Genomic DNA, 23,938 nt, shown 5'->3' with positions numbered 1-23,938 from the left:
CTAATTACTTATTGAGATAATTTAACTACTTGGTGGGCATAGAAATTTAAGGCTTACCTGTTAGGAGTCACCAATGGAAAATTAATGAGTATTAAGGATTAGACTTTCTTGGCTTAAAGGATTAGCTGTGTGGGAGGTAAGTGGAAGAGACTTAACAGAGGTTGATTTACTTGAAGACGACTTCTAGGGGACTCTATTGAATAAATCACCTCTCACCTGTACTTTTGAATTTCTTGACTCAGCCTCATGTGGATAGATGTTTTATATTCATCCCATCAATCAATATTTATTTTAGTTTAAAATATCACCTTTATTCTAGTAGAACTGGTTCGTGAGTTTATCTCTGACTCTGTGGCTGCATGAACTTAAAACTTCATCTCGCCCCTAAGTTTCCCCTCCCAGTGCCAGGCAGACCTGGGCAACCTCAGACCGCACCTGGGCACAAGTACCTATCTTGTGGCAAAGGTCAGGTCAGAGGGACGCTTCCTAAGAGAAGAGAGGCAGGTGCTAAGCTGAGTATACCTGGTTCCTTCTTCCAAACTCACTAATGCATCCCTACCCTCTTGGCAAGTGACATAGAGGTGTGGGGAGTGAGGCCAGCAGAGGTGGTGTTGCTGAACCCTCCCTAGCAGAGCAGGAGGACTGGAGACCAAGCATCACTCCTGAGTGTTCACAGTTCTTGTCCTGTAACCTTACTGAACTCATCCATCCACGTGTGGTCAGGCAAGGGTATGGCTGGGCCCTTTGGAAGAGGAGGTCAACTCCCTATGAAGCCATCTTTTCCCACCTTCAGGAAGCTATCCACCCTGCTTCCCCCCCCCCCCCCCATAACAAACTCTACTCCTTTGTAGATCCTTCTGGAATCCCAGTGGGCAATTTAAACTTGGAAATGACTCAAAATACTACATTCCTTAAATTGACTCTAAGGAGATTTTGTAACTAAAGGTTATAATTTGCTTTCCTGTTCTTTTTCCCACTCTCAGATTTTGCTCAGCTATGGTACCTAATACAGATAATCAGAGGCTGCAGGGCAATTCAACAGCAAGGTAAAGGTAATCCAAACATAACTGCCAGGAGGAGAACTATCAGGATGTTCAAAATTTTTAAATGGTCTTCTATCTCATTTTAAAGTTCCCTGAGAAAGAATAAAGTGAAAGAAAAAAAAAAAAAAAAACCTGAAAGCTGAATCCTTTTACTCTTAGCAATAATTCAAAGCCCCCAGTTCTTAGATTAATAGGATTCTCCTTAATTTTCTTATTCAGCTCATCCTAGTCAGGAGGGTCTCATCCCAGTGTGTGTGTGTGTGTGTGTGTGTGTGAAATTATGTTTCCCTGGGTAACTACAGCCCAGGCTGTTTCCCCAGAAATAGGAAGGATTTCTTCAGGGCTTTTTGATTTATACTGGTCTTTCCCCATGATACTTGAAAGGACCCAAAGAGTTGGTACCTTGCATACAGTGTATTATCATAGCATTGCTGCTGTACTCACAGAAAGTTAACACAGGCCAATCAACCCTAACAACCGTTAGGGTGGGAATTCCAGTCAACATGTAGTCCCAAGACTCTCTTTAGGGTTGCCAGAGACCTTAATAGGCACTCATCTGTGGTTGAGAGAAAGAGGGTGGATGACAGGTACCGTCTTGGTTGCATATGCAACAGGATGACTATTTCAGTTGTCCATAGTCCACAAGGATTCCTGAACATACATTCACTGGAGGAAATGAGAAACCACAGGTTAATCGTGATGTGATGGTTACCATATTTGGGAGAAAAATGTCTCCTTTTTCATGGACGGGTATGTGATATATTTCTTCTTCGTAGCAAAGCCAGGTATTTGTAATTCCTCCTCAAGGACTTGCTCGATTTGTATTCTTCCCCGCAGTGTTTTCAACATTTGTGAATTTCAGGCTCTCCTGTAAACGTTGTGTTTCTGCCACTCCAGGCTGCATTGATTTGGACTGCTTGAACCTGGGATCTACCACTTCGGATGCATTGCATCCTCTGTGTTCCCAAAGATTTCCTAGGAGAAGTGCAAGCACACGTATTTTTAAGGACATCAATTTCTAGATCTTCAATTTTCATTTGTTTTCTTTTTTAAAGACAACCCAATGATACGTCGTTTTTAATAGCCCTTCTGTTATTTTCTGAAAGAAAGGCATACTCCTCACTCATCCCAAAACTTATAGTGCATTGCCACCCCCCCACCCCCACTTTTTAGCAAAAACCTTGGAGGGGGAGTGAGGAGAACAAACAAAAAAGAAACCTATATTCCTGAACCGTAGATCTTTAGGCTTCCATGCATTTCCATGTTTTAAATATTTCTGTTGAGAAAAGTATTATAAATTGTGTATTTTTCCCAGTGTGGGAATTTTCTGAATGTAGAAGTGTGGTAGAATGGTAGAGTGTGTGTGTATGTGTGCGAGTCACTGAGTCATGTCCAACTCGTTGCATCTCCATGAATTGTAGCCCGCTAGGCTCCTCTGTCCATAGACTTCTCCAGGCATGAACACTGGAGTTGGTTGCTATTTCCTTCTCCAGGGAATCTTCCTGATCCAGGGATCGAACCCTGGTCTCCTGCATTGTAGGCAGATTCTTTACAGTCTGAGCCACCAGGGAAGCCCATCTTATCCATTTATTCTCAAATTGTGCAGAGCTCTTGGGGGATATTCTCCGTAGACAAAGCAAAGATAGCACAGGTAGGGCAAATCAAACACTAACAATGGATTTAGGGGTACTTTTTAAATGCAAGCAGTTCTTTTCAGCTCTGTGTTGTGCTCAGCTCTAAGAGATGTCATTGCTGCTGCTGCTGAGTCGCTTCAGTCGTGTTCGACTCTGTGAGACCCCATAGACAGCAGCCCACCAGGCTCCCGCGTCCCTGGGATTCTCCAGGCAAGAACACTGGAGTGGGTTGCCATTTCCTTCTCCAATGCATGAGAGTGAAAAGTGAAAGTGACGCTCAGTTGTGTCCGACTCTTAGCGACCCCATGGACTGCAGCCTACCAGGCTCCTCTGTCCATGGGATTTTCCAGGCAAGACTACTGGAGTGGAGTGCCACTGCCTTCTCCGAAGAGATGTCATTAGCTGGAAAGAAAAGTATCTTTAAAGAACCAAAGACTTTAAAGTTTAATGATAATGATTCTTTTAAATGTAATTGAAATATTTTTGAGAAAGACCACATTTTTCGAGATATACTAGATAAAATTCACAGAATCAAGTTTTGCATGGTTTTCCTATTCAGATTTGATGCATATTATTTAAGGCACCAGTTAGACTATTTTGTCTAAACACTTTGTGAGATATTTACACTAATTTCTACTTACTGTTAGCAAGAGATATAATTAATTTCTGGCAGCGGGACTAATTAGATTTAAGTATAAATACTTTTCTTCTTCTTTAAACACATAGGGAAAATTGATCATAAGAGCTGCTAAAAATAGTCAAATGATATTTTTATTCTCAGATCTTATTTAATTATTCCTTGAAATAAACACAAAAAGTTCAATACACAAACACATCTATTTACTGAAGGAATACAGTGCCTTTTATATTTCCAGATTTATAATTAATTTACAGTGTAAGCTATGTATTACTTTGCATTTTGAAAAGTTTAATAGATTGTTTCATCTTGGCTTTAGAACATATACAACTAAATCAAATTTTATTTTAAGTCTATATTATTTTAATATTGGCAGTTTTTAGCATTTTCCCTTATAAAATGATTTCCATAATTATTTGTCAGCATTTTTAGCATTTCTTGGAACACATATTAAAATTTTTTAATTAAAAATGAAGTCAGGTCTATATTGAGAAAAAGCTAAGTTGACTTGGCTGATTGGGTTGGCTTAAAAACAGTCTTTGCCAGTTAGGTCATAGGGTGGGTATTTTCCATAAATTAAATATACAAAAGCTGCAGATTCAAGCTTTTTATAAAACATATTTGAAACACACAAAAATATTTGATTAAAATTGTATTGGTGATGAAATTAATAATATTTTGATTTTCTTAATCCTCTCTGAATAATTTGGATAATCCAAGGTGCTCTAAGTGAAGGAGTTGAAGGAGTAGTGGGTATAATTAAGAGTTATTTCATATGTCTTGGTAAAGTACTTCTGGATTTCTTCCCAGAAATTGAGATAAGTGAATGAATGAATCTAATGATTGGGTAAGAAATACTTTTGCAAGTCAAATGGTTTCCAATTTTTGCTTCTACAAATTTATATGCATTATCAGCTGGCAGATCATTAAAAAATAGTGTTTGATGATAGATCACTGAGTGACTACATAGCTCAGAATGTGCTCAAAGGGTGAACAACTTGTCTATACAAACTCCTCCCATTCTTCTTTTCATTTGATTTATAGAAACAAGATTTTTCAGGATTTATATCATTAAGTCAATATTTAGTCATGGATAAATAAGTTAGAAAGCCTAAAATGTTTGCAAAGCCTTATTTATCTCATTAGGAGATATAGTTATGATAAAATTTTAATTTTTATGATTTATAATTATTTTTCAAAATTTATCATCTATGTTGTATTGACCAATTGTACTGATGATAACTGTAACACTAATTCAACTAAGAAGAGATTATTTTTAAACACTTAGAGCCTTATAGTCAAAGAAATAATAGAAGATTTCAAATTTCAATCATAAGCCTGATAATGGTGATTAGTAAAATTCTTTGAAACTTAAATGTATTACATTAAGATAAAATTCTGAGGGAGAAATGGAATAAGAATGTAAATTTTAAAGTGAAAAGATGCAAAATGGTCCCATGTTAAAGAGATTACTCATGTATTTTTAAACATGATGATGGTATCAAGTTTTGGTATGTAGATTTCATGGAATACATCTAAAACAGTAATGCAGTCGTTTTATTTTATGTCACTATTTATAGTCTGCTGGAAATCATATCATTTCCAAATTTGTTCTTTAAAGTTATGATGAAGAACTTACCTGTCAAATTAAAAATTTATAGGGGGACATATATTTTAAAAAGTTCTTTTAGGGCTAAATGAGAAAAAAAAAAATGACGTAGGATATACAGACACCCTAGTTCTATAATATGATGGCCATTGTCTCTGCCTCTTGCTGAGAATCGCTTCAGCCTTAAGACCCTGTCATCTTGGCAGGGTTTTCTTGTGATGCTCCTGAAGCTTGGTGCCTATGGGCCTAGTCAGAACCTTCCTTCTGCCCTGTGCTTCTCAGAACATTGTCTTCCCAAAGCTTTTGAATATTTTAGTCTTAAATAACATTTTTCTGCTACATCTTCATTTTTTTTTCCCCCAGTAATGAATTATGTCTAATTCAGTTTTCTCTGTCCTCTGTTAATCCCCAACTCATTTCAGGAAGACTCATTGATTTCCTTACCATTTGCCCTGCTTCTCATGTGGGTCTCTTTCCTTCCTTAATTCATAGAATGAACACTACTTGTTGGATCTGAGCAGTGTTTCTGCTTTCACTTCTCTTTCCTTTCTGGCACATTCTTTTGTTTCTAAAAATACTCTTTTAGATTTTAGGATTTCCCTTATTGTGAAAAATAAATCTGCCCCAGACCTCTGGATTTAAGTGATCTTATCCATTTTTTTGTCTCTCTAAACTGGATAATTACACCTAGGAGATATTTTCCCAATAGACCACTAGCTAATCCAAGCCTGAATTCAGTTATTATTTCGCCTGTCTCCTGTTTAACATGTCCAGTCTTTCTGTGCCTTTCTTCAAGCCCTAATTCATGCATTTCTCAAAATGCTCTCTTGGGCACAGGCAGTAATAACTATTTATTTATTTTAAAACATTTTCCCTTGCAATTTATCTCATGATCCTTTGACTATTTTGTGCTGATGTCTGTACTTTTCTCCTGTGTTCCAGAACTCTATTAACACATAACAAACAACCCCAACAACAATTTTCTTTACATCTCACAATTTTAAGGGTCAAGAATTTTGAGCTTGGCTGAGTAATTTTTCTGCTCCTTGTGCCATAGATAGAGGTCACTTGGGGATATTCAGCTGCCTAATGGTTCAGCGAATCTTAGAAAGGTTCCTCATGCATATGGTGCTTTGGAGGAGACGGTTGAAAAGCTGGTCTCAGTTGAAAGTATTGATCAGGGACCCAACACATGGCACACAGCATCTCTAGCATGACAGTCTCAGAGGTATCAGACTTTTTGTGCGCTCAGTTGCTCAGTCGAGTCTGACTCTTTGTGACTCCATGGACTGTAGCCAGGGATCAGAACCATGTCTCCTGCATTGCCAGGCAGATTCTTTACCACTGTGCCACCTGGGAAGCCCCATTAAACTTCTTACCTGGTAGCTTAGGACTCTGAAAAGAATGTTCCAAGAAGCCTGAGTGGCAGCATCAGAGTTTCTGATGACCTAGCATTGGAAATCCTGAAATGTTACTTCTACCACGTGCTGCCTTCTGTTGGTCAAGAAAGGTACGAAGACCAGCCCAGATTCGAAAGGCAGGGACATTAGAACCCACCTCTTTATAGGAGGAGTAGAAAAGAATTTGTGGCCATCTTTAATCTACTTGTGTTTATGTCATCCCTTTGCATGGCTTGGCTGCCCTAACTGTATCTATGGAATCTCTCTCTGAACCTTTGAATGAGGCTTCACGATATTTCCTTTCTCCATCTGAGAAACTTATTCCAGGCTGATTTTTGAGAGTTTACTCCTCCTAATAAATTTCACTGGACTGTAGTCACTCTTTCTGATGGACAAACAATTAAAAATATACCCCCCTTTTTACATTTTTTTATTTAGGGTAGTTATATTGTATGCATCTCCTAAACACTTAAAAAAAATCTCTCTCTTGTTCTTCAAGATCTTCATTTTTGTTTCATATCTGCCTAATCTGTCTTAAAAAATTCTATCATTCAGTTTAATCGGTCTGTCTTTCTTTATCTTGTTTTCATTGTTTCACCACTCTTCTCATGAGAGGCTGAAGCATATTTTTGAAACATCTCTTTCCTCCTCGATTACTTGAAAAAACTTGATTTTGTAGACTGTGTTGGTTTGAAACTGACACCAAGATAGGATTTGATAAGAAACGTCTATGAAAGATAAAGGGAAGGAAGCAGGAGGAGGCAGTGGGAAAACTGCAAGTCTGACAACTGAGAAAGAAAATGGAGATGGACGAATTGAATAGGAAGAGCTGGAATTTTCAAGCTCAAGTCACCTGTTAGTGAAGTTCCCTGCTGGCAGTCTTGGGTTCGCAGTGGAGCCCCTGCTGTGCTGAGTCACGGCTGGGAGTAGCTCATGGGGCTATGTGCCCCCTGCAGGAACACAGTGGGGGGCCTAACAGGGCAGCTGGTGGGGCTTTCAGTCAGCTCTTCCTGCTGCACGGAGAAGCTCAGGCCGTCACAGCGTAGAGCACTGTAGATGCTAATGGAAGCCAGGGAGGAGTACAGTGCTGCAGTTTGGTAAGAGCTGCTCATGAGGCTGGATTTTCTCCTTATCTTGAGACTTCCATCTCTAGTCCCCGGGAGATCCTGCTGGCACTGGGGGACATGGATTCACTGACTTTGGCAAGTAGGAAGTCACATTCACAGGGGATAAGGTCTAACTCTATCATGTACCACAAGTGTAATTAACCTTGGTCAGATTTCTGTGTCTCAGTTTTTCTCAGCTCGGAAGGAAATCTTGCACAAAATTTTTGAGAGCTCTTCTGGCTCTGACGCCTTCCAGCTCTGACACATTCAATACTCAGAGCCTTGATGATTCAGTAGAGCCTTTGATCTCTTATCTTTCCAAATTTATTCTTGTGAAAAGGATACTTACAACTTTTCATTGTCAGAGAGCTGACTCACTGAGACAGAGCTGAGGTGTGACTATAAACATGGATAAGAAATTTTCCTCAGACATAAATGGTCTAATAGCAGCAGATGATTGCCAAAGACATTAGTTTTGAATAATTTAACATAATGTTATCTACTGCGAGTACAAACACTAATCAGGAACATTAGGTAATTCTGATTTAGGTACAGGACCCCAATATATGAAACGTGCATTTTCATGCTAGCACCAATAGCACTTACATAACTGCTTGTGCTAACGATGGGGAATGAGTCTAAGAAGTACATTTGCTACAGAGATTTGCAGTGCAAATCCTGGTTATTAATTTTACCTTTTGTTAGATATCTTACAAGACGCATCTACCCAATCTTAGGAAATAATTTTTATGTTTAATGTGTCGACAGATTAATTACACACTTAATCTTAGACTGGTGTATGTAGAAGATTAGCATATTGCTATGTGTGAAGCATTCTGAGTTTGAATAAAGAAGAAAAAGGGAAGAGCTATTTACCTTGAGCTTCAAGCCCATTTAATTTAAATAATTTTACAAATAGGGAAATTGAGGCCTAGGTTGTTTGTCGCAACTGCCCAATATCACAAGATAATAACTCCTAAGAATTTTATTTTGCTTCTGTATGCCAGATACCTTTATAAGTTCTTTATATATATGAGCAACTTTAAGAGATGGGTAGAACCACCAGAAGAGATGGACACTGTTATTTCCACCGTCTTACACATGAGGAAGCCGAGGTATGAAAGGGTTGAATTATCTCTAGGGCACTTAGAAGTGGCAAAGCCAGGATTTGAACCCAGGCAGTTTGGCTCCAGAGTCCATGCTTTTAACCCTATACATACTTTACATACTTCCTCATCAGTATAGTGTGTTAAAAAAGGCAAGCCTGCACTGGAAATTGGATCTCTTGATTTCCTATGTGTCTTTTCCGTAACACCAGGGTTAATTAGAAACAAGCCTATTTTAATATTTTAAAACTAACACAGCAACTGAAACTGTACAAGTGGCTTCCCAGAAGTCCTACCTTCTCCCATGAGGACCCCAAAAGCAAGTCTCCCCAGTCTCTGCCTCCACACCTCCCAGGAGAAACTCGAGCAATGAACATTAATTAGCAGGTAGGAGTCATTTATAATTGATGAACCACATGCTTCAAAACAAATGACTGATTATGAAGTGGTTTCAGGTTACATGAAAAGCTTTTTCCCAGAAATAAGCTAAACTCTACTAGGAATAATCTCCATATCTCATTTGTTGATGAATTCTCCATTTGCTCCTCTTCCTGAGTCTCCCGGGGTCCTGTGCTTAATCATTCCCAGCCCTCTCACCACCAGCCCTAGACCCTTCAGCCTTAACCAGTGGCGTTCTCACTGAGTGACCGCCTCTTTGACAGGACCCTAGGTTGCTCTGTTGGCCTGGCTGACACCTAAGGCAGGTGTCCCCTTGTAGCAGGAAGTAGCAGGAAGCTACTGCAGAGAAGAACGCTTCTTTTGACTCAACTCCTGAACCCATCATCCAGCTGGACTTTGCATGAGCTTACGGACATTCGAACTGAGCAGCTTCTTTGGTCATCTGTGTAGCAATCCATTGATTTGCAACTTGATGGTTTATTTAACCAATGGTTTCTGTTCTCGTTAGGAGCCAGTAGAATAGCAAAAAGGTACTTGCTGAGACTATCAGTGATGAAAGCTGATTTTCTGATTGACTGAAGCAGAGTGCATTGATTGTCTCTGCCCCAGTGGGGCTGTTTCTCAAACATAGCTCAGACCTCGTCCTGATTCATGTCTTTTCAAAAGTTAGAACCTCATCACCCCTGTCGTGGGGTAGTAGAGAAGGGGCAGGATTACAAATTTCAGGGGGCCCTTAGGAGTGTGGACCTACTGGTATTCCATTAAGGAAGATGCGCAGAGGGTAGATGAGTGAGTAACCATCAGACTTCGCTCTCTTTTCTTAGGCACTGGTGAGAAAAATCGATGCTTCGGACAATATCTACACCACAGAGTCCACCACGGGGAACCTGTTCAGCCTGACCCAGGAGGGGGCTCCCTTGTGCCGCATCATAGCTAAGGTGAGCGTCATGGTTGGGGGCCAGGGTGACAGGCCTCGGGAGAGTGTGAGGAAGCTAGTTTGGTGGGGACAGCTGTTTTCCGCTCTAAGTATCAACTCTCCTCCCCCATCTTCACGTATCTTAACAAATCCAAACCAATCATATCTTCCAACTTAGGTTCTTGGCTGGATCTTAAAAATGCCCGCTGTCACTGAAATACTGCATGAGGAAAAGACAAAATTGAGAAAGACTGTGTTTTTTTTTTTCAGTTACCATGGGCGCTGTAATTCATTAGACTCATGGTCAATTTGCCCCTGAACTTGAGACTCAAATGCTTAGAGCAGTGGTAGGCAATCGGTAGCCCTAGGACCTCACTAAGGTCTTTGTTTTATCTTTGCCTTTTCTTTCTTCCTTTCCTCCTTTCTTCTGTCCTTCCTTCTCCACCTCCTTGCTCCCTCCCTCTTCCTTCTTTCCTTTTTTCTCCCTCCCTCTTTTCCTCCGTCCCTCCATTCTTTCTTTCGTTCTTTCCCTTGAGAAATGGCATCACCCTTGGGGATAGAATGATGATCCAACTGGAAGCAGTTATGTCCTCTAATAAACTTCAGATGTCAGTCACAAGAAGATGCTTGAGCTTGGTGGTTCTCAGTCCTCACTGGGCATCACAACCCCTCAGGGAGTTTTTGGAAAATAGCCGGTTTGCCCCACCCAAGGTTTATCAAGGTCCTGGGTTAAGACCTGGGAATCCACATTTTAAAAAACTCTACAATTCTATCCCCAGTTTTTAAGGAATCTCTCTAGGACAACCCAGAGGGCTAGGGTGGGGAGAGAGGTGGGAGGGAGGTTCAGGATGGGCGGGACACATGTATATACATGTGGCTGATTCATGTTGATATATGGCAAAAACCATCACAATATTGTAAAGTAATTATCCTCCAATTAAATAAATTAATAAAAAAATTTAAAAGCTTTTCAGGTGTTTCTGAGGCATGGCTACTCTCAGAAATAACTGCTCTAAGCCTTTATAGAAATCTGGAAGAGCAGGGTAAATGTCAACTTTGCTCAGGGGAGAAGTGGATTATATGGTACCTCAATAGCAAATGTTTGAGTGTGCTCTCCACTGAGCTTAATGCCTTGCAAACATTATTTCTTTTAAATCATAAGACCATCCTAATAAGTAGTTACCTTGTTTTCCCTCATCTGTGGTTGAGGAAATGACTTGAGAGGCTTACTCAAGGTCATACAGCTGATAAAGAGTGGAGTCAGAATTAGAACCCAAGTCTCTCTAACCTGGAATTCATGATCCAAAAGCCCGCAGTGGTGACTTCTGGTTCAGTCTTTGGCCCTTCAGCTTCTTGGGCCAAAGTGTGACTCAAAAGTTCTCAACCCTGTATGCATATTAGCATCACTGGGAAGCTTTAAAAATTTCTGCTAGTAAGTAACCAAGCTGAATTTGAACCTGGCTGTTTGGTAGTGAAGCTATGCTCTTGTTTGCTGTTCTGAACTTGCTCTCAGCAGCTAGGCTCTCTCTTTTTCCTCCTGCCTGCCTCCTCCTTCTCAACCCCCTCCTCCCATGCCCTCCTCCCTTCTCTACAGCCTTCATTATCTCCTGCATCCTTACCATATGTCAAACACTGTGCTAGCTTTCCCTTCATCATCTCATCTGATCCTCCTGATAATCTAATGATGTGTTACAATCATAATTCCCATTTTTAAGATAAGGGGACAGAGACTCAGAGAGAGGGTTATGTGCCCTGAATGCAGATGAGATTTTAACTAGATCTGCTGACTCCAGAGACTTAATCTCAGCCTTCCTCTGTCTCCAGTCCTTGGTTGGGGGGTGCGGGGGGTGGGGGTGGGGGACGGTGGTGGTGAGTAGACAGAGGTTTGAAGCAGAGAGAAGATTCAGTGGTGAGTCTCATCTTCTGCCTCCAGCAGAATCATCTTTAGGTTTCTAGTCCTGACAGTGACATGGGGGCTGGGAGTCCCTGGTACGCCCTGCAGAGCATCCTCACCTTCGATGCTCAGGAAATGTGCCCTATCTGGTGACAGACGTGGGGCAGCTCCCCCCAGTGGCCTTCCTCACTCACCTCCTTGGGGGCCCAGGGTGTCTGTCTTCAGGTCCTTCATCCCTCTGAGCTGCGCCCATGAGATGGTTTGGGCAACCTCTTTGAGGTCTATCCTCTCATCCCTTAGGGTTCCTCTGACAACCAGGAAATAAACCAAGTCCTCCTTATGAAGCTGGTGGCAAGTCCCATCCCTTCCTGAATGCAGAGCCCAGAAGACTCCCCTGTGTGTTGTCAAATTACTCCCTCCACCCAGCCCAACTCCTCTATTATTCCCCCTCCACTAGTCTACACACCCTACAAGTGGCCTCCTCCAGCTTTATGACAGCTTATCCTGAGCCTGTCTGAATAATGCATGCCATTATACAGCTGGGCTCTGAGCCCAGAGCTCTCTATAAAATTAAACAAGCTCCAGCCAACAGTGCAATTCTGCAAGCTCAGGCGACTCCAAGTCCCACTCGAAGCCGAATGCTGCTTTTCAGTCCTTGGTGGGTGGGGGCTCCAGAGTGGTCCCCGCAACGACTCCATCTCACTTCCTACCTCTTCTCCCTGCCACGCACGCCAGCCTCTGGGACACCTTTCATGAGGCTGTCAGTCACCCTTCTGACCAGGGTGACTTTCGTGGCCCGACCCCCTCCTGGCGGTCCAGGCCCACCCTCACTGCATGCTCAGCCCTTTCACAACCTCAACCTGCTTCACCTCTGACAGCTGAGTCATGCGGTTGTCCCCACCCCATTTTAAACCAAAGATACCCAGCAGCAGAAGTACGATTTGAACCAGAATCCTCTCAGTCTGGGTTCGGGATTTCCCTCTTCCTCTCCTAGTAGCAAAAAATGCTAAGAAGACCGTTTTTCACAGGCTTGGGAAAGGATGTAAGGAGAATCCAATGCAAATGGGTACAAAGGCTTAGATATAGTCATGCTGGAGCTGGCATCTCCCAAGCCAAAGGAAGGCTGCCACGTTGATCCTGGCTCTCAGCCTCTCATGCTTTGGCATCATTTCTTCATGGTCTGCTCCAAAAGTAACTATCACTTTATCTATCTTTGTACATATATAAAGAATATTCATACTACCTATGATTATAAATATATACATGTATAAATATGCATGCTTATGTAAACATATATGTATACAGATATTTACATCTGGTGGAAGGTCATTAATAGCTAGCAAGGCAGGCTGGGGAGACCTTAGGATTCTTGTTTTTTCTTTTCACTTTAAAGAGTAATTTGATTTTATGTCAGTGACTCTCTGAGTAAGGTCTTTGTGTGGAACCCTTATCAGATGTCCCAGGGGCCGTGGGAAGGTAGGCAGGCTGGGATAAAGGACTGTGGAGCAAGAAATCAGAGGGGTGAGTGTCTTGGCCCATACTAGAGCATACATTTAGTGAAATGATGATGTGGCTTTAAAATCAGAGTGCTTTTCTTTGACACTTCTACAGCCACCCCGCCCCCTCCCCAGATTGTGTCAGGAGTTTCTGCTCCATGCTTTTTAAACACTGTACCCCATCCCCATTTCAGTGCATCCCTACCCAGATTTCTTCCTGCTTTTAACATGTCTGCCAGACCATGAGCTCGTTATTGATGGAGACTGAGGCAGTGCCCAGCATAGGGTCTGGCATATAATAAACCATTAATATTTTTTGCTTCATGAACAAAATTACCCATCCTAAGATATGACCTTTTCCCACCAAATAAACTATCCTAAAAGGAAGTAGGAATATAGAAGTTGAAGATCACTCTTAGCTAATTACAAAATATCAGAAATCCTGAACTCCTCCAGAATTGGACACTTTTGTCTTGGTCCTGCTGTGATAGCTGCCAAACTCTTAGACTGCAAAGGGCTCGGAGCTTATCTTTGTGGGGTACTGGGAAGGGGAGTTCTGGGGTGACTGGTTTCGATGGGGCTGTGCTGGGCTGCGGTGGTCGTTGCTGTTTCTGGTTGCTCACACACTATGCTTTCAGTTACTCCTTCCTGTGTCCCTAGGACACTCGACAGTGCTTGGTGCATAGTATAGTTTTTGTTGAGAGAGTTCTCAAAAATCTGATGGGATGGCAGTTTTGCTGAACCCAGCTCCTTCTTCCTGTAATGTCTTTCTCAGTTTAGGAAACAGCGTGATGGGCTCAGTTAGAGCCAGGAGTGGAGCAGTTAAAGGCAAGTGCCCCTCAGGACCAGGTGCAGACCACTTGTTCATGTATTCTTTCCTGCTACTGGCACCTCTGCAGCCCGCAGGGAAGGGAAGAGGGGGAAGCAGGGAAAAGCCAGATGTGGGGCGGCCAGCTTCCTCTGCTCTGGACGTGGACGTCCAGAGTAGGGTTGCCACCAGTTTGCTGGGCACGTGGTGAGTCACCGTTGTGATCTGTTGGCTCTTTCACTTTGCTCTGGGAGCCAAGGTGGCTTCAGTGATTTCTATAGAATTAATCTGTCCAGTTAGGAAGAGCGCTTCACTCCCAGCCTCTTCTCAGAAATCCTCCCAGACTCCTGGGAAGTCGCCACAAGGTAAAGGAGTTTCCACAAACTGCTCTCACAAAGAGAAAAATACAGGTTCACACTCAAGAGCTGGGCTGATCAGTTCTAAAGGGTTTTATTTTTTTTTCCTTTTACAAACTGGAGTGAAGGAGTGAAAATAGGACCAATGTGAATTAGGGGGGGAGATGTGATTATTTCATCCATCTGGACTTCCATTTTTCCCATCCCCAAAGTGGAAAGAAATTTCAGTATTGATGTAAATAAAGCCCCTTTTTGTGTTCCTGCCGTGGTGGTGGGGACGATCTGAGAAGTAACAGGTGGTCGCTGGCATAGTGAGAACCAGCATGAGGCATCTCGGTTTCAGCTCTCTCCATCTGCCTCGGGCTTGTTTCTAGAACTTATTTCTGACAGCTCCAGGCTTGTTCCCAGGTGGCTGCTGGGAGGGGGTTGCCAGGCGTCTGGAGCAGTGATAACTGGGGTTGACCCTGGTCCCAGCACAGGTGCCTCCCCTGGCCCCTCCCCTCCAGTTTAGATTTCCAAGGGTGACATTATTTCTGGAGCTGATATTTCACTGCAGCATGTGTGGGAGCTTGGGAATGTGTGAGTGTGTGTGTGTGTGTGTGTAGGAGCTGGGCGGGGGGAGGGGGCGGGGGATTTTTGCTCCTACGACCTTTCTAGATTCTCTGGCTGGGGCCCTGTAGATTAGGCTGACAAAAGACAGTTTAACAAAGGAAAAAAAAGTTATTAGCGTGTGCACTGCACTTACCCATGGGAACTGTCAGAGATGAGTAACCCACAGGGTTGGTTACAACGTGGGCTTCTGTAGCATCTTAGCAAAGGAACAATACATTTTTAGAGATGTTATAAGATAAAGGAAGAGAACCTTGAGTCTCTGAAAGTGAAAGTGTTAGTTGCTCCATCCTGTCCAACTCTTTGAGACCCTAAGGACTGTAGCCCACCAGGCTCCTCTGTCCATGGAATTCTCCAGGCAAGAATACTGGAGTGGGGTGCCATTTCCTTCTCCAGGGGATCTTCCCAACCCAGGGATCAAACCCAGGTCTCCTGTATTACAGGCAGATTCTTTACCATCTGAGTAACAAAGGAAGCCCCCTTGAGTCTTTAGGGGTGGCGAACTGTGGGAAGACATGTATATGGCAAACCAATAGTAGCTAAAGACTGAAGTTTGCTATATGAGTTTCTTCTGGTGCTGAATCCAGGCTAATAAGGGTCTAAAGTTGTCTCCAGTGATTAACTCTTGTCCTTCTTAGTAGAGAGGAAAGGGAGAATGCTCTTTTTAAATTTATGTCCTGCTTTTAGTCAAATAGGGGGAGAACGGATATCTTTTTTTTTTTTTGTATCTGCTTCTTAATTGCCTTCAGCTCAAGACAATCCTTAGACTAAAGTGGTATATTTGGGGGTGGCTATTCTGCCGCCCTACAGACCCCAAAATGCACCAGCTGAGTGAGGGGGTGTCAGTCCTTCTCGAGTCAGCCGCGGGAGAGGTGACACGGTGAGGTCACGTGACATTTTCTTTTCCTTGCCAGGAGGGTGGGGTCGTCGCGCTCTTCAAGATCTGCCGGCAGGACACTCTCCGGTGCCTCTACCCCCAGGCCCTCCGCACGCTGGCCTCCATCTGCTGCGTGGAGGAGGGTGTCCACCAGCTGGAGAAGGTAAGAGTGCAGCTGGCCGGCTGCATGGGGACTGAGGTCCCCGAGGGGGTGGGTGGCTGGGGAAAGTGACCTCTTGGGTCCCTCCTTTCCCCAGCATCATTCAGGTGGGGCTGCTGTGACCTTGACTGTGGCTGATGAAGATGTGAAGGGGGCAGAGACTGAGGAGCTCAGCTGGAGAAGGCAGGGCCCAGAGGGACACTCAGCACTTCCTGGGTGGAGGTCCCAGGGGTGGACCACTGCAGGAGGCAGACGAGTCGGATGGGGAGGGGGCGTCGAGGCTGAGGTGGTTGGTCCTCCTCTCGTGGCAGGTCCCTGGCATGAAGAGAAGAGATTTCTCAGGGGACAGGATAGGCAGGAGCAGGGTGTGCGTGGATGCCTGGGTAGGCAGGTGGGCTTCCCTCCAAGAGGGCTTGGGGTAAGGGAAAGGCTTGAGTCCAGCGGCGTGATGGGTCACCACTGCTGGGGTGTCTGGGGTTGGAGGGGTGGGGTGACATGGCAGTCCCAGGTACCTGGCTCCAGGCCAACCTAGGGCAACATGACGGGTTTCAGCCACCCCCTCCCCACCGCCCAGGTGGGAGGGCTGAGCCTTTCTCCCACTTGGCCTGAGTGGGCTCGAGCCTGCAGACAGCTCCTCAGGGATTCTAGCAGGAGGGTTGGGAGGCTACGGCTGACACTTGGGGATTTTTCAATCATGTTTCAAGGAAAGATGCTGAAATTATTTTTATGGAAGAGAGGTAGAAAGTCGTGGTATGTCCTGGTGACAGATGCCATGTCTGCAGGATTGGGGGTAGGTACCTTGAGTGTGTTCTCATAGCTTGGTCTAAATGGGGAGGGGGCAAGCAAACTGCTTCCTTTCCACTGCATCCTTGCCCCACAGTCTGGTCCTGGCTGCCCAGGAAACCTCCACCCTCCCCTCAGCCTTTTCACTTTAGTGTGGACTCCTAGACGGATGGTTGTTTTACATTCTACCCTGCCTCTTTCCAAATCTGCTCAGTTTGTGGGACAGAGTCACAGGGTCATGGGCTCTGAGGTGCTTTTAGCTGAAGATGGAGTGTTCATGGGCAATCTACTCATTTCACAGATGAGAAGGCTGTGACTCAGAATGGGCAAGTCATTTGTCTGGGGTCACACAGCAAAGTGGTGAAGGAGCGAAGGCCAGCCCTCTGGACAGAGTGTTTCCTTCCCATGGGTTCAGAAGCCTTTGTGTGTGCGCTTGCTTAGGTGGCAAAAAGGAGACGAGGCAGTGGCTAGACAGACAGACTCCATGAAGTAAACGCACTGAGCACATCCAGCTTCGTGCAGGGAATAATCCTCTCTTCTCCAGTAAAGTCTTCCTCCTTAGAGAGTGGAAAATGGCCAAATGGGTTTGTTTCTTGTCTTCTTTCACGTTGGCTGGCAGAAAGAAGAAGGGAAGAAAGCAGAAGGGACTGGACTCACCAGTCCTCCAAAAGCAGTGGATTTCTTGGCTTATGAGTTTGCAGAGCAGCGGGAAAACTTCAATCCGGGAAAGCAAAACAGCAGAACTTTTTTGTTTAGAGTGAAAGCCTGTGCAGCCAGGAAGGCTGGGGGCAGTTTTTCCTTCCACCTTCCTGTGACGGTCCCAAGCCAGAAGGCGAAAATGTGTCTTTCCCAGGCCAGGTGGGCCGCTGGCCTGGGAGTCAGACCCCAACCCACCAAGCAAAAGGATAAGGAGAGTGCCCAGTGCTGGAGGGGTTACGCAGCAGCCAGAGCTGACCTAGCCCCTTACATGCCCTTCATTAAGGCCTCAGGACCTCCCGAGGTGAGCGCTCTTCCTATCTTCATCTTAAAGAAAAGGAACTGTCTCAGCCAGTGTAAGTGACTCACCTAAAATCACGGAGTAAGTTTGGAGCTAGGATTTGGATCCTGTCTGCTTGCCTAATGCTCAGTCAGTATCATTGACTCACTGGTTTAATAGATACTCTGAGAACACCCCCCAAAAAAATTCCTTTAGCTAAACCCAGACCGCCTTGCTGTTTCTGGCCAGTGTCCTAATCTTCTCCCTCCCCTAACTGGCACAGGAGAAAGTCACCCTCTCTGGGCTTTCTCCTCCTCCAGGTCAGATTCGTTTCCATACACAGATACTTGTGAAACAATGCGGTGCCAGGCAGTGGGCAGGACGGAGACTTGTCAGAAAGGAGCCCCCTTGTGGTCAGAAACAGCAACTACAGCTCTGCAGTCAGAGCTTGCCAAGTGTCTCCATGGACAGCTTAGTTTCATTTGATGCTTACCCTGAACGTGCAAGCATACCCATTACACAGATAAAGAAACCGAGGCCCAGAGATATGAAGTGACATCTGCACAGAATCACACAGCTCATAATTCATTCATTCAGCAAACATCTATCAACTGTCTGCTGTTTGCCAGGCACTGTTTTATGTGCTGGGAGTATAGCAGTGAACAAAACAGACGACCACCCTGGTCCTCTTAGAGCTTATGTTCTAGTTCATGGGGTGGCAAGTTACAACCTGTGGGCTGAAGTCAGCCCGTTGTTTTTGGCATGTACAGCCCATGAGTTAAGTCATTTTTAAATGATTATAAAAATATGAGAGGAATAACATTTTATGTCACGTGAAAATTATGTGAAGTTCAAATTTTTGATCCATAAAGTTTTAATGGAACACCGCCAGGCTCCTTCGTTTAGGTGTTGTAAATGTCTGGTTTCTCTACAACAGCATAGTTGGATAATTGCAAGAGAACATGCAGTCAAAAATATTTACCACCTGGCCCGCTACAGAAAATGTTTATCCACCCCTAATCTATCAGGTGATAAGGACATCATGGCCGTGGCTAAAAAGACAATGAAAGTGAAAATGAAGTTGCTCAGTCGTGTCCAACTCTGCAACTCCATGGACTGTAGCCTACCAGAATCCTTCATCCATGGGATTTTCCAGGCAAGGGTACTGGAGTGGGGTGCCATTTTCTTCTCCAGAAAAAGACAATAATTAACATTTATTGAGTGCTTGGTTTGTGCAAGCACTTGGCTAGACCACTCCTTTCATGATGTCACTTAATCATTAACCTGTCAGTGCTATTATCATCCATCTCATCTATAGAAGGAAGGAAGACTCAGAGAAGTGAAGCAACTTGCTCAAGGGCACACAGCTAATCGACGGCCTCATTTGATCCAGGATCACAAAGAGTTGGACATGACTGAGCGACTGAACATGCACTGATGAGCCAGAGCCAGACTGGGTTGCGAACTATCGTGCCCACCCAGGATTCAGCTCCAGTGTGTGAGGTCAAAGTCCATGCTCTTTTCCTCCATATCACACTGTTTCCAAAGTTGTGAGAAGTTCTAGAGATACCCGGGGGTCCTGGGTCACCTGCCCCTCCCCCAGGTCCCTCTCACACTCTGTGATCTGGGTGCCAAGTGCTGGCCTCAGACGCTCCGGTGAGGTCACCACTGTCTGTGTTTAGGGTGGAAGGTGAAGAAGTCTGGGGATGGGCTGGATCGCAGAAGCCCTAGCACGACAGGCTGGGTGGAGGCATAAGTGGAGAGCAGGTGCCCGGGGGCTCTCACCCACTGCCCACTCACTAGGCACAGCTCATGCCTTCCTCAGATAATGTCACAGCCTCAGCCTCCCCTGATTTACTGGCCTCACCTCCTCCCTGAGGCTCCTGTAATTAATTGCCACAAGAAACGCGCTAAATTTGGTGAAATCCATCTTTGTCTGCAGCTACCCACCCCCTCCCCTTCCCGCCAACCTTGGAGCGGTTCATTAAGTCACGCACAGACCCCGGCAGAGTATGAGTCTATCCGGTCACCAGACGCCCCATCCATCCTCAGCCCTGCTGTGTGATGCTAGAGCTCCGTCGGGCTTGAGGCATTCACATGGCCATAGATTCACTTAGTCACCTGCTTCTTCTTTCTCTGTCATCCAGCCGTTCACTTACTTTCAAGCCGCTTGCTTCCTTGCTCGCCCACTCAGTCCATCACCATCTCATCCTGCTACTAACTCATTCTGTCATCGAGTTTGTTGTGAACTGTCCAGCGTGCTGGGGAAACTGTGGCCTCTGAGAGTCAGGCTCTTCTGGATGCGAATCCAGGCTTGTCTACCTATGAACTTGGACACATTTCCCTGGGCAAGTTACTTAACTTCTCAGAGGTGCAGTGTCTTCATCCATCAATGTGCACGATGAAATCTACCTCCCAGGGCCAGCAGAGATGGATAGATGCACAGCAGTGTGGTTCCTGGCTCCCACTAGGCACTGAATAAATGGTAGCTGTTATGATTATGGTACAGGTAATTCCAGTTTCTGGGGTTTTGGACATCAGTGGCCTCAGGGAAATGATGGTCTGGTGGAGAAGGGAAGGCTGTCCTGTCAGCAGGAAGGGCTAGCATGGCCAAAGATGCTGCCCCGTGCACTGTGAGCAGAAGTGTGGAACACGAGTCCCCACAACCTTTCCACTTTACAGGGGAGGAAACTGAGACTCAGCTCATGAATGTGGAGTTTGATTCAAAGCCTGGCTGGTTTCCAAAGCCCAGTTCTTTACTTTCTGTGACCCTGGGAAGAGCTGGCCCTCAGGGCAGTGGCTCCCAGGGAGCCAGGCTCTGGGTATTGGTCTGGAAAAGGGGGCAGGCATGGAAATTCCTGAGCGGGTATGGAGCTGAAAGATGTCAGGATAGAGCAAAGTCCTCTCCAGAGGTGTATGAAGGGTCTTCCAAGCCTCCCTTCTTTCTTTCCAGAGGTCCGGTTCCTCCTGTTCCCCCTGGGGCAGCGGGTTTCAGGAAGTCTGTCTTCCCTCCCGTGTGCCCTCAGCAGACGGTCACCCCTCACTCCCCAGTCCCTGTGCTGGGCTCTGGGAGGAAGAGACAAGCAACTGTGTTCCCTGCCTCCCACCTGGGATGGCCACGGGGCGGCCCCATGGCTGTCAGAAGCCGCAGGCCAGTGGCCTCACCTGTGCCCGGGGAGCTGGTGTTGGCAGCGGCAGGAGGCAGCGGAGCTGGCCAGAGGACCGAGGTGGAGCCGCCAGGCAGGCCAGGGGAACGTGGCCTCGGCAGAGGGAGTCCACAGCTAGGCCAGTGGGGCTCTGAGTCTTTTAGGAGCTCAGTGAATTGGGGAAGCCCAGAAGAGAAGGCAGCGTTTTCTGGGACTCACTTTGGAGAAGATGGGATAAAGAAAATGAGGCCCAAAGAGAGAGTGAGGACCCCAGACCCACACAACCCGGTGAGAACAGATGGACCCAGCTCCGTCTGATCATCAGGTGACCCAGCCCACCTGGACTGGTCAGGGCAGCACTGGGGAGGACTAGAGCTGGGACGGTGGACTGGCATCACCAAGGGGAGGACTGCCAGTCTGTGGGGAAGCTGCAAGGGGGCTAGAGAGCAAGTGATTCCTCTCTGAACCTCCGTTTCCTCTTTATGGGGTTGCCATGGTGAGGTGATGCAGCAGTGTGGGTGGGGCCTGTGTGGAGGCAGAACTCGCCTTTGTCTGTGTCCCTTCCTTCTTTCCTGGCCTGTTTGTCTTCACCTTTTGGGGTTAGTCTGGGGAAACCCTGTAACATGACCAGAAATCCTGAGTCCTGGGGTTTGACAGTGACCCTGGCAGACTTCCAGTGTTCTGATTGGCTCATGAGATGGTCAGGGCACTGCTGGTGCAGAGGCCAGGGTTGGACAGGGCTAGGGGCCAGGATGGGGCTGGAGGTGGGTGGGGACTAGAGCCAGACTGGGGCCTGGGGTCCAGGTGAGGGGCTGGGGCTGTGGGGCCGGAACCTAGAGTCTAGGGCCATAGGGGTCTGTCCAAGCCTAATGCTCAAATGGCCCGAGACAACCTCCGAGAGAGTGCTGGTAATTGCCTCTTCCAGCCGTGATACCAGAGACAGTCTTACTTTCGAAAGAGATTTCTTTTATTCCCCCCTCCCTCTTATTTCATTTTTTCAAATAAGGAGTTCATCCTATGTTGGAGCCAAGAAGAGAGGTTAATGTAAATCGATGGAGAAATTAAAGATGAACAGCGGGGAGGGAAGGAGGGCTCAACTTCAAGTCTAAGAAGAGATCCATCAGTAATGAGGGATGGGGACACTGCTGCCTGTCTCCACGCAGCTCCCTCATCCCATTTCCTGGGGCAGCTTCTTGGGATTGAGTTGCCCTGACATCTGAAGGGCCAGGCTGGAGACAGGGAGGCCTGGACCCAGAAACCCTGGGCAGGAGGGAACTGGGTGGGGAGGCTCTGTCTCTCCAGCTGCTGTCTTACAGGAGTTTCTTTCCACTGCCTGCTTCTTGTAGGGCTCCCGATGGTCAGAAATAAGTCACATCTGTAAAAAAAAAAAACAACCAGTTTTTCTCATCCTTTTGCTCATTTGATCCAAACAGTCATTTTACAAGGAAGGCACACAGAGATGGTTATGCCCATTTTACAGAAGGGAAAGTTGAGGCTACAAGGCATAAAGACACTGTCAGGGGCAGTGTTGTGTCTGACTCTTTGCGACCCCATGGACTGTAGCTTGCCAGGCTCCTCTGTCCATGGAATTTTCCAGGCAAGAATACTGGAGTGGGTTGCCATTTCTTTCTCCAGGGAATTTTCCCAAACTAGGGACTGAACCCGGGTTTCCTGCACTGCAGGCAGCCATCAGGGAAGGCCCCAGGATGTGGAGACGGGATAGAATTAGGCACTCTGCCCTGCTCCCCGTCTTTGAGATTCACTCAGAGATTATGTAGGGGCCAGTATTGTCCAGACAGAAGAAGGCCCTGCTGGCCCCGGGTCTGCACCGCACTCCAAACCTGAGTTTGAAGAAGGCAGCCTCAGTCCTGCATGTGGCAGCCAGGGAGGGCTCAGCTCAGCCAGGCCTCGGCTGGTTCCCATGTGCTGTGCAACAGCGCCACCTGGTGGACAAAAGCAGCAGCTGCCTCTGACGTGCGGCCTTGTGCTGTCTTCTCTACTTGTCAAAACTGGTCTGAACCAATAGTCAGGGCCACGATGTGTCCTGAATGTGGCCTGGTTTGCAAATTCAAGGCAACAGAGTCTTCTTTTTACTAAAGTGGCTTCCTCCCGGGGGAGTTTGGAGATACATCTTGTAATCTAGTGTTAGTTGCTCAGTTGTATCTGACTCTTTGCAAGGCTGTGGACGGCTAGGCTCCTCTGTCCATGGTATCCTCCAGGCAACAATACTAAAGTGGGTAGCCATTCCCTTCTCCAGGAGATCTTCCTGGTCCAGGGATCAAACCCAGGTCTTCTGAATTGCAGGCAGATTCTTTACGTCTGAACCACCAGGGATGCCCTCTTGTGATCTAACATGTCTCCAACTTGCAGTCTTCCACAGCGCTTGTCCTGTGCCCTCCTGGAGCAGAACCCTTCCTAAACCGCCAGTTCTCACTACACAAAATCCACCCCTGCCCCCGCACCCCACCCCCAGCCCAGTAAAGGTGCCCTCTGAGCAAGCCACGGTCCGCACATTGCCCCTCCGACACACAGACCCGGGTTGATGTCTGGCTTTCCGCCCACTCACTATGAGTTGACTTTGCCCTGCTCCAGCCCTGTGCCATCACACGTAAAGCGCGGTGATAATCCCTGCCTTGCAGACAGTGAGAGCCAAGTGAGTCAACATACCATAAGTGCAAGCTGTTTTCCCCTTCTTATCAAATTCTTCCACTAACCATTCTCAGGGCTTCCTTGCCTGCAGCACCTGCCTAGGTGAGGCCGTCCCAGTGGAGTGGCTCAGCGGTACTTGCCCATGTCGGTCGATGCCCATCTCTGAATGGCCTTCCTGGCGGCCCTCTCCCTCTTGGAGCTCACATTGTACTTGGTGCGTCCCTGAGAGCGTGACCTATACCCCTGACCTCAGAGCACTGTCTAAGCTTCTCCACCAGCAGACGCTGTCTCGCCTACTCCTTGGCCCATCAGGGAAGTGGCTTGCACACACAGA

General features: G+C 46.1%; 1 protein-coding gene across 3 annotated transcripts in view; it reads left to right on the top strand.

Annotated features, from left to right (window-relative positions):
• Positions 1–23,938, top strand: part of INSC (INSC spindle orientation adaptor protein) — a 140,170-nt gene that overhangs the window by 74,224 nt on the left and 42,008 nt on the right. For all 3 annotated transcript variants that reach the window (XM_005216065.5, XM_059875007.1, NM_001205483.1), the window contains 2 exons: positions 9,759–9,872; positions 15,928–16,053. In XM_005216065.5, coding sequence (XP_005216122.1) covers positions 9,759–9,872; positions 15,928–16,053 — 240 coding nt within the window. The remainder of the gene's footprint in view (positions 1–9,758; positions 9,873–15,927; positions 16,054–23,938) is intronic.

The sequence above is a fragment of the Bos taurus genome, chromosome 15 (genome assembly GCF_002263795.3).
Source record: "Bos taurus isolate L1 Dominette 01449 registration number 42190680 breed Hereford chromosome 15, ARS-UCD2.0, whole genome shotgun sequence".
NCBI classification, from domain to species: domain Eukaryota; kingdom Metazoa; phylum Chordata; class Mammalia; order Artiodactyla; family Bovidae; genus Bos; species Bos taurus.
This window is presented reverse-complemented; position numbering and strand designations above follow the sequence as displayed.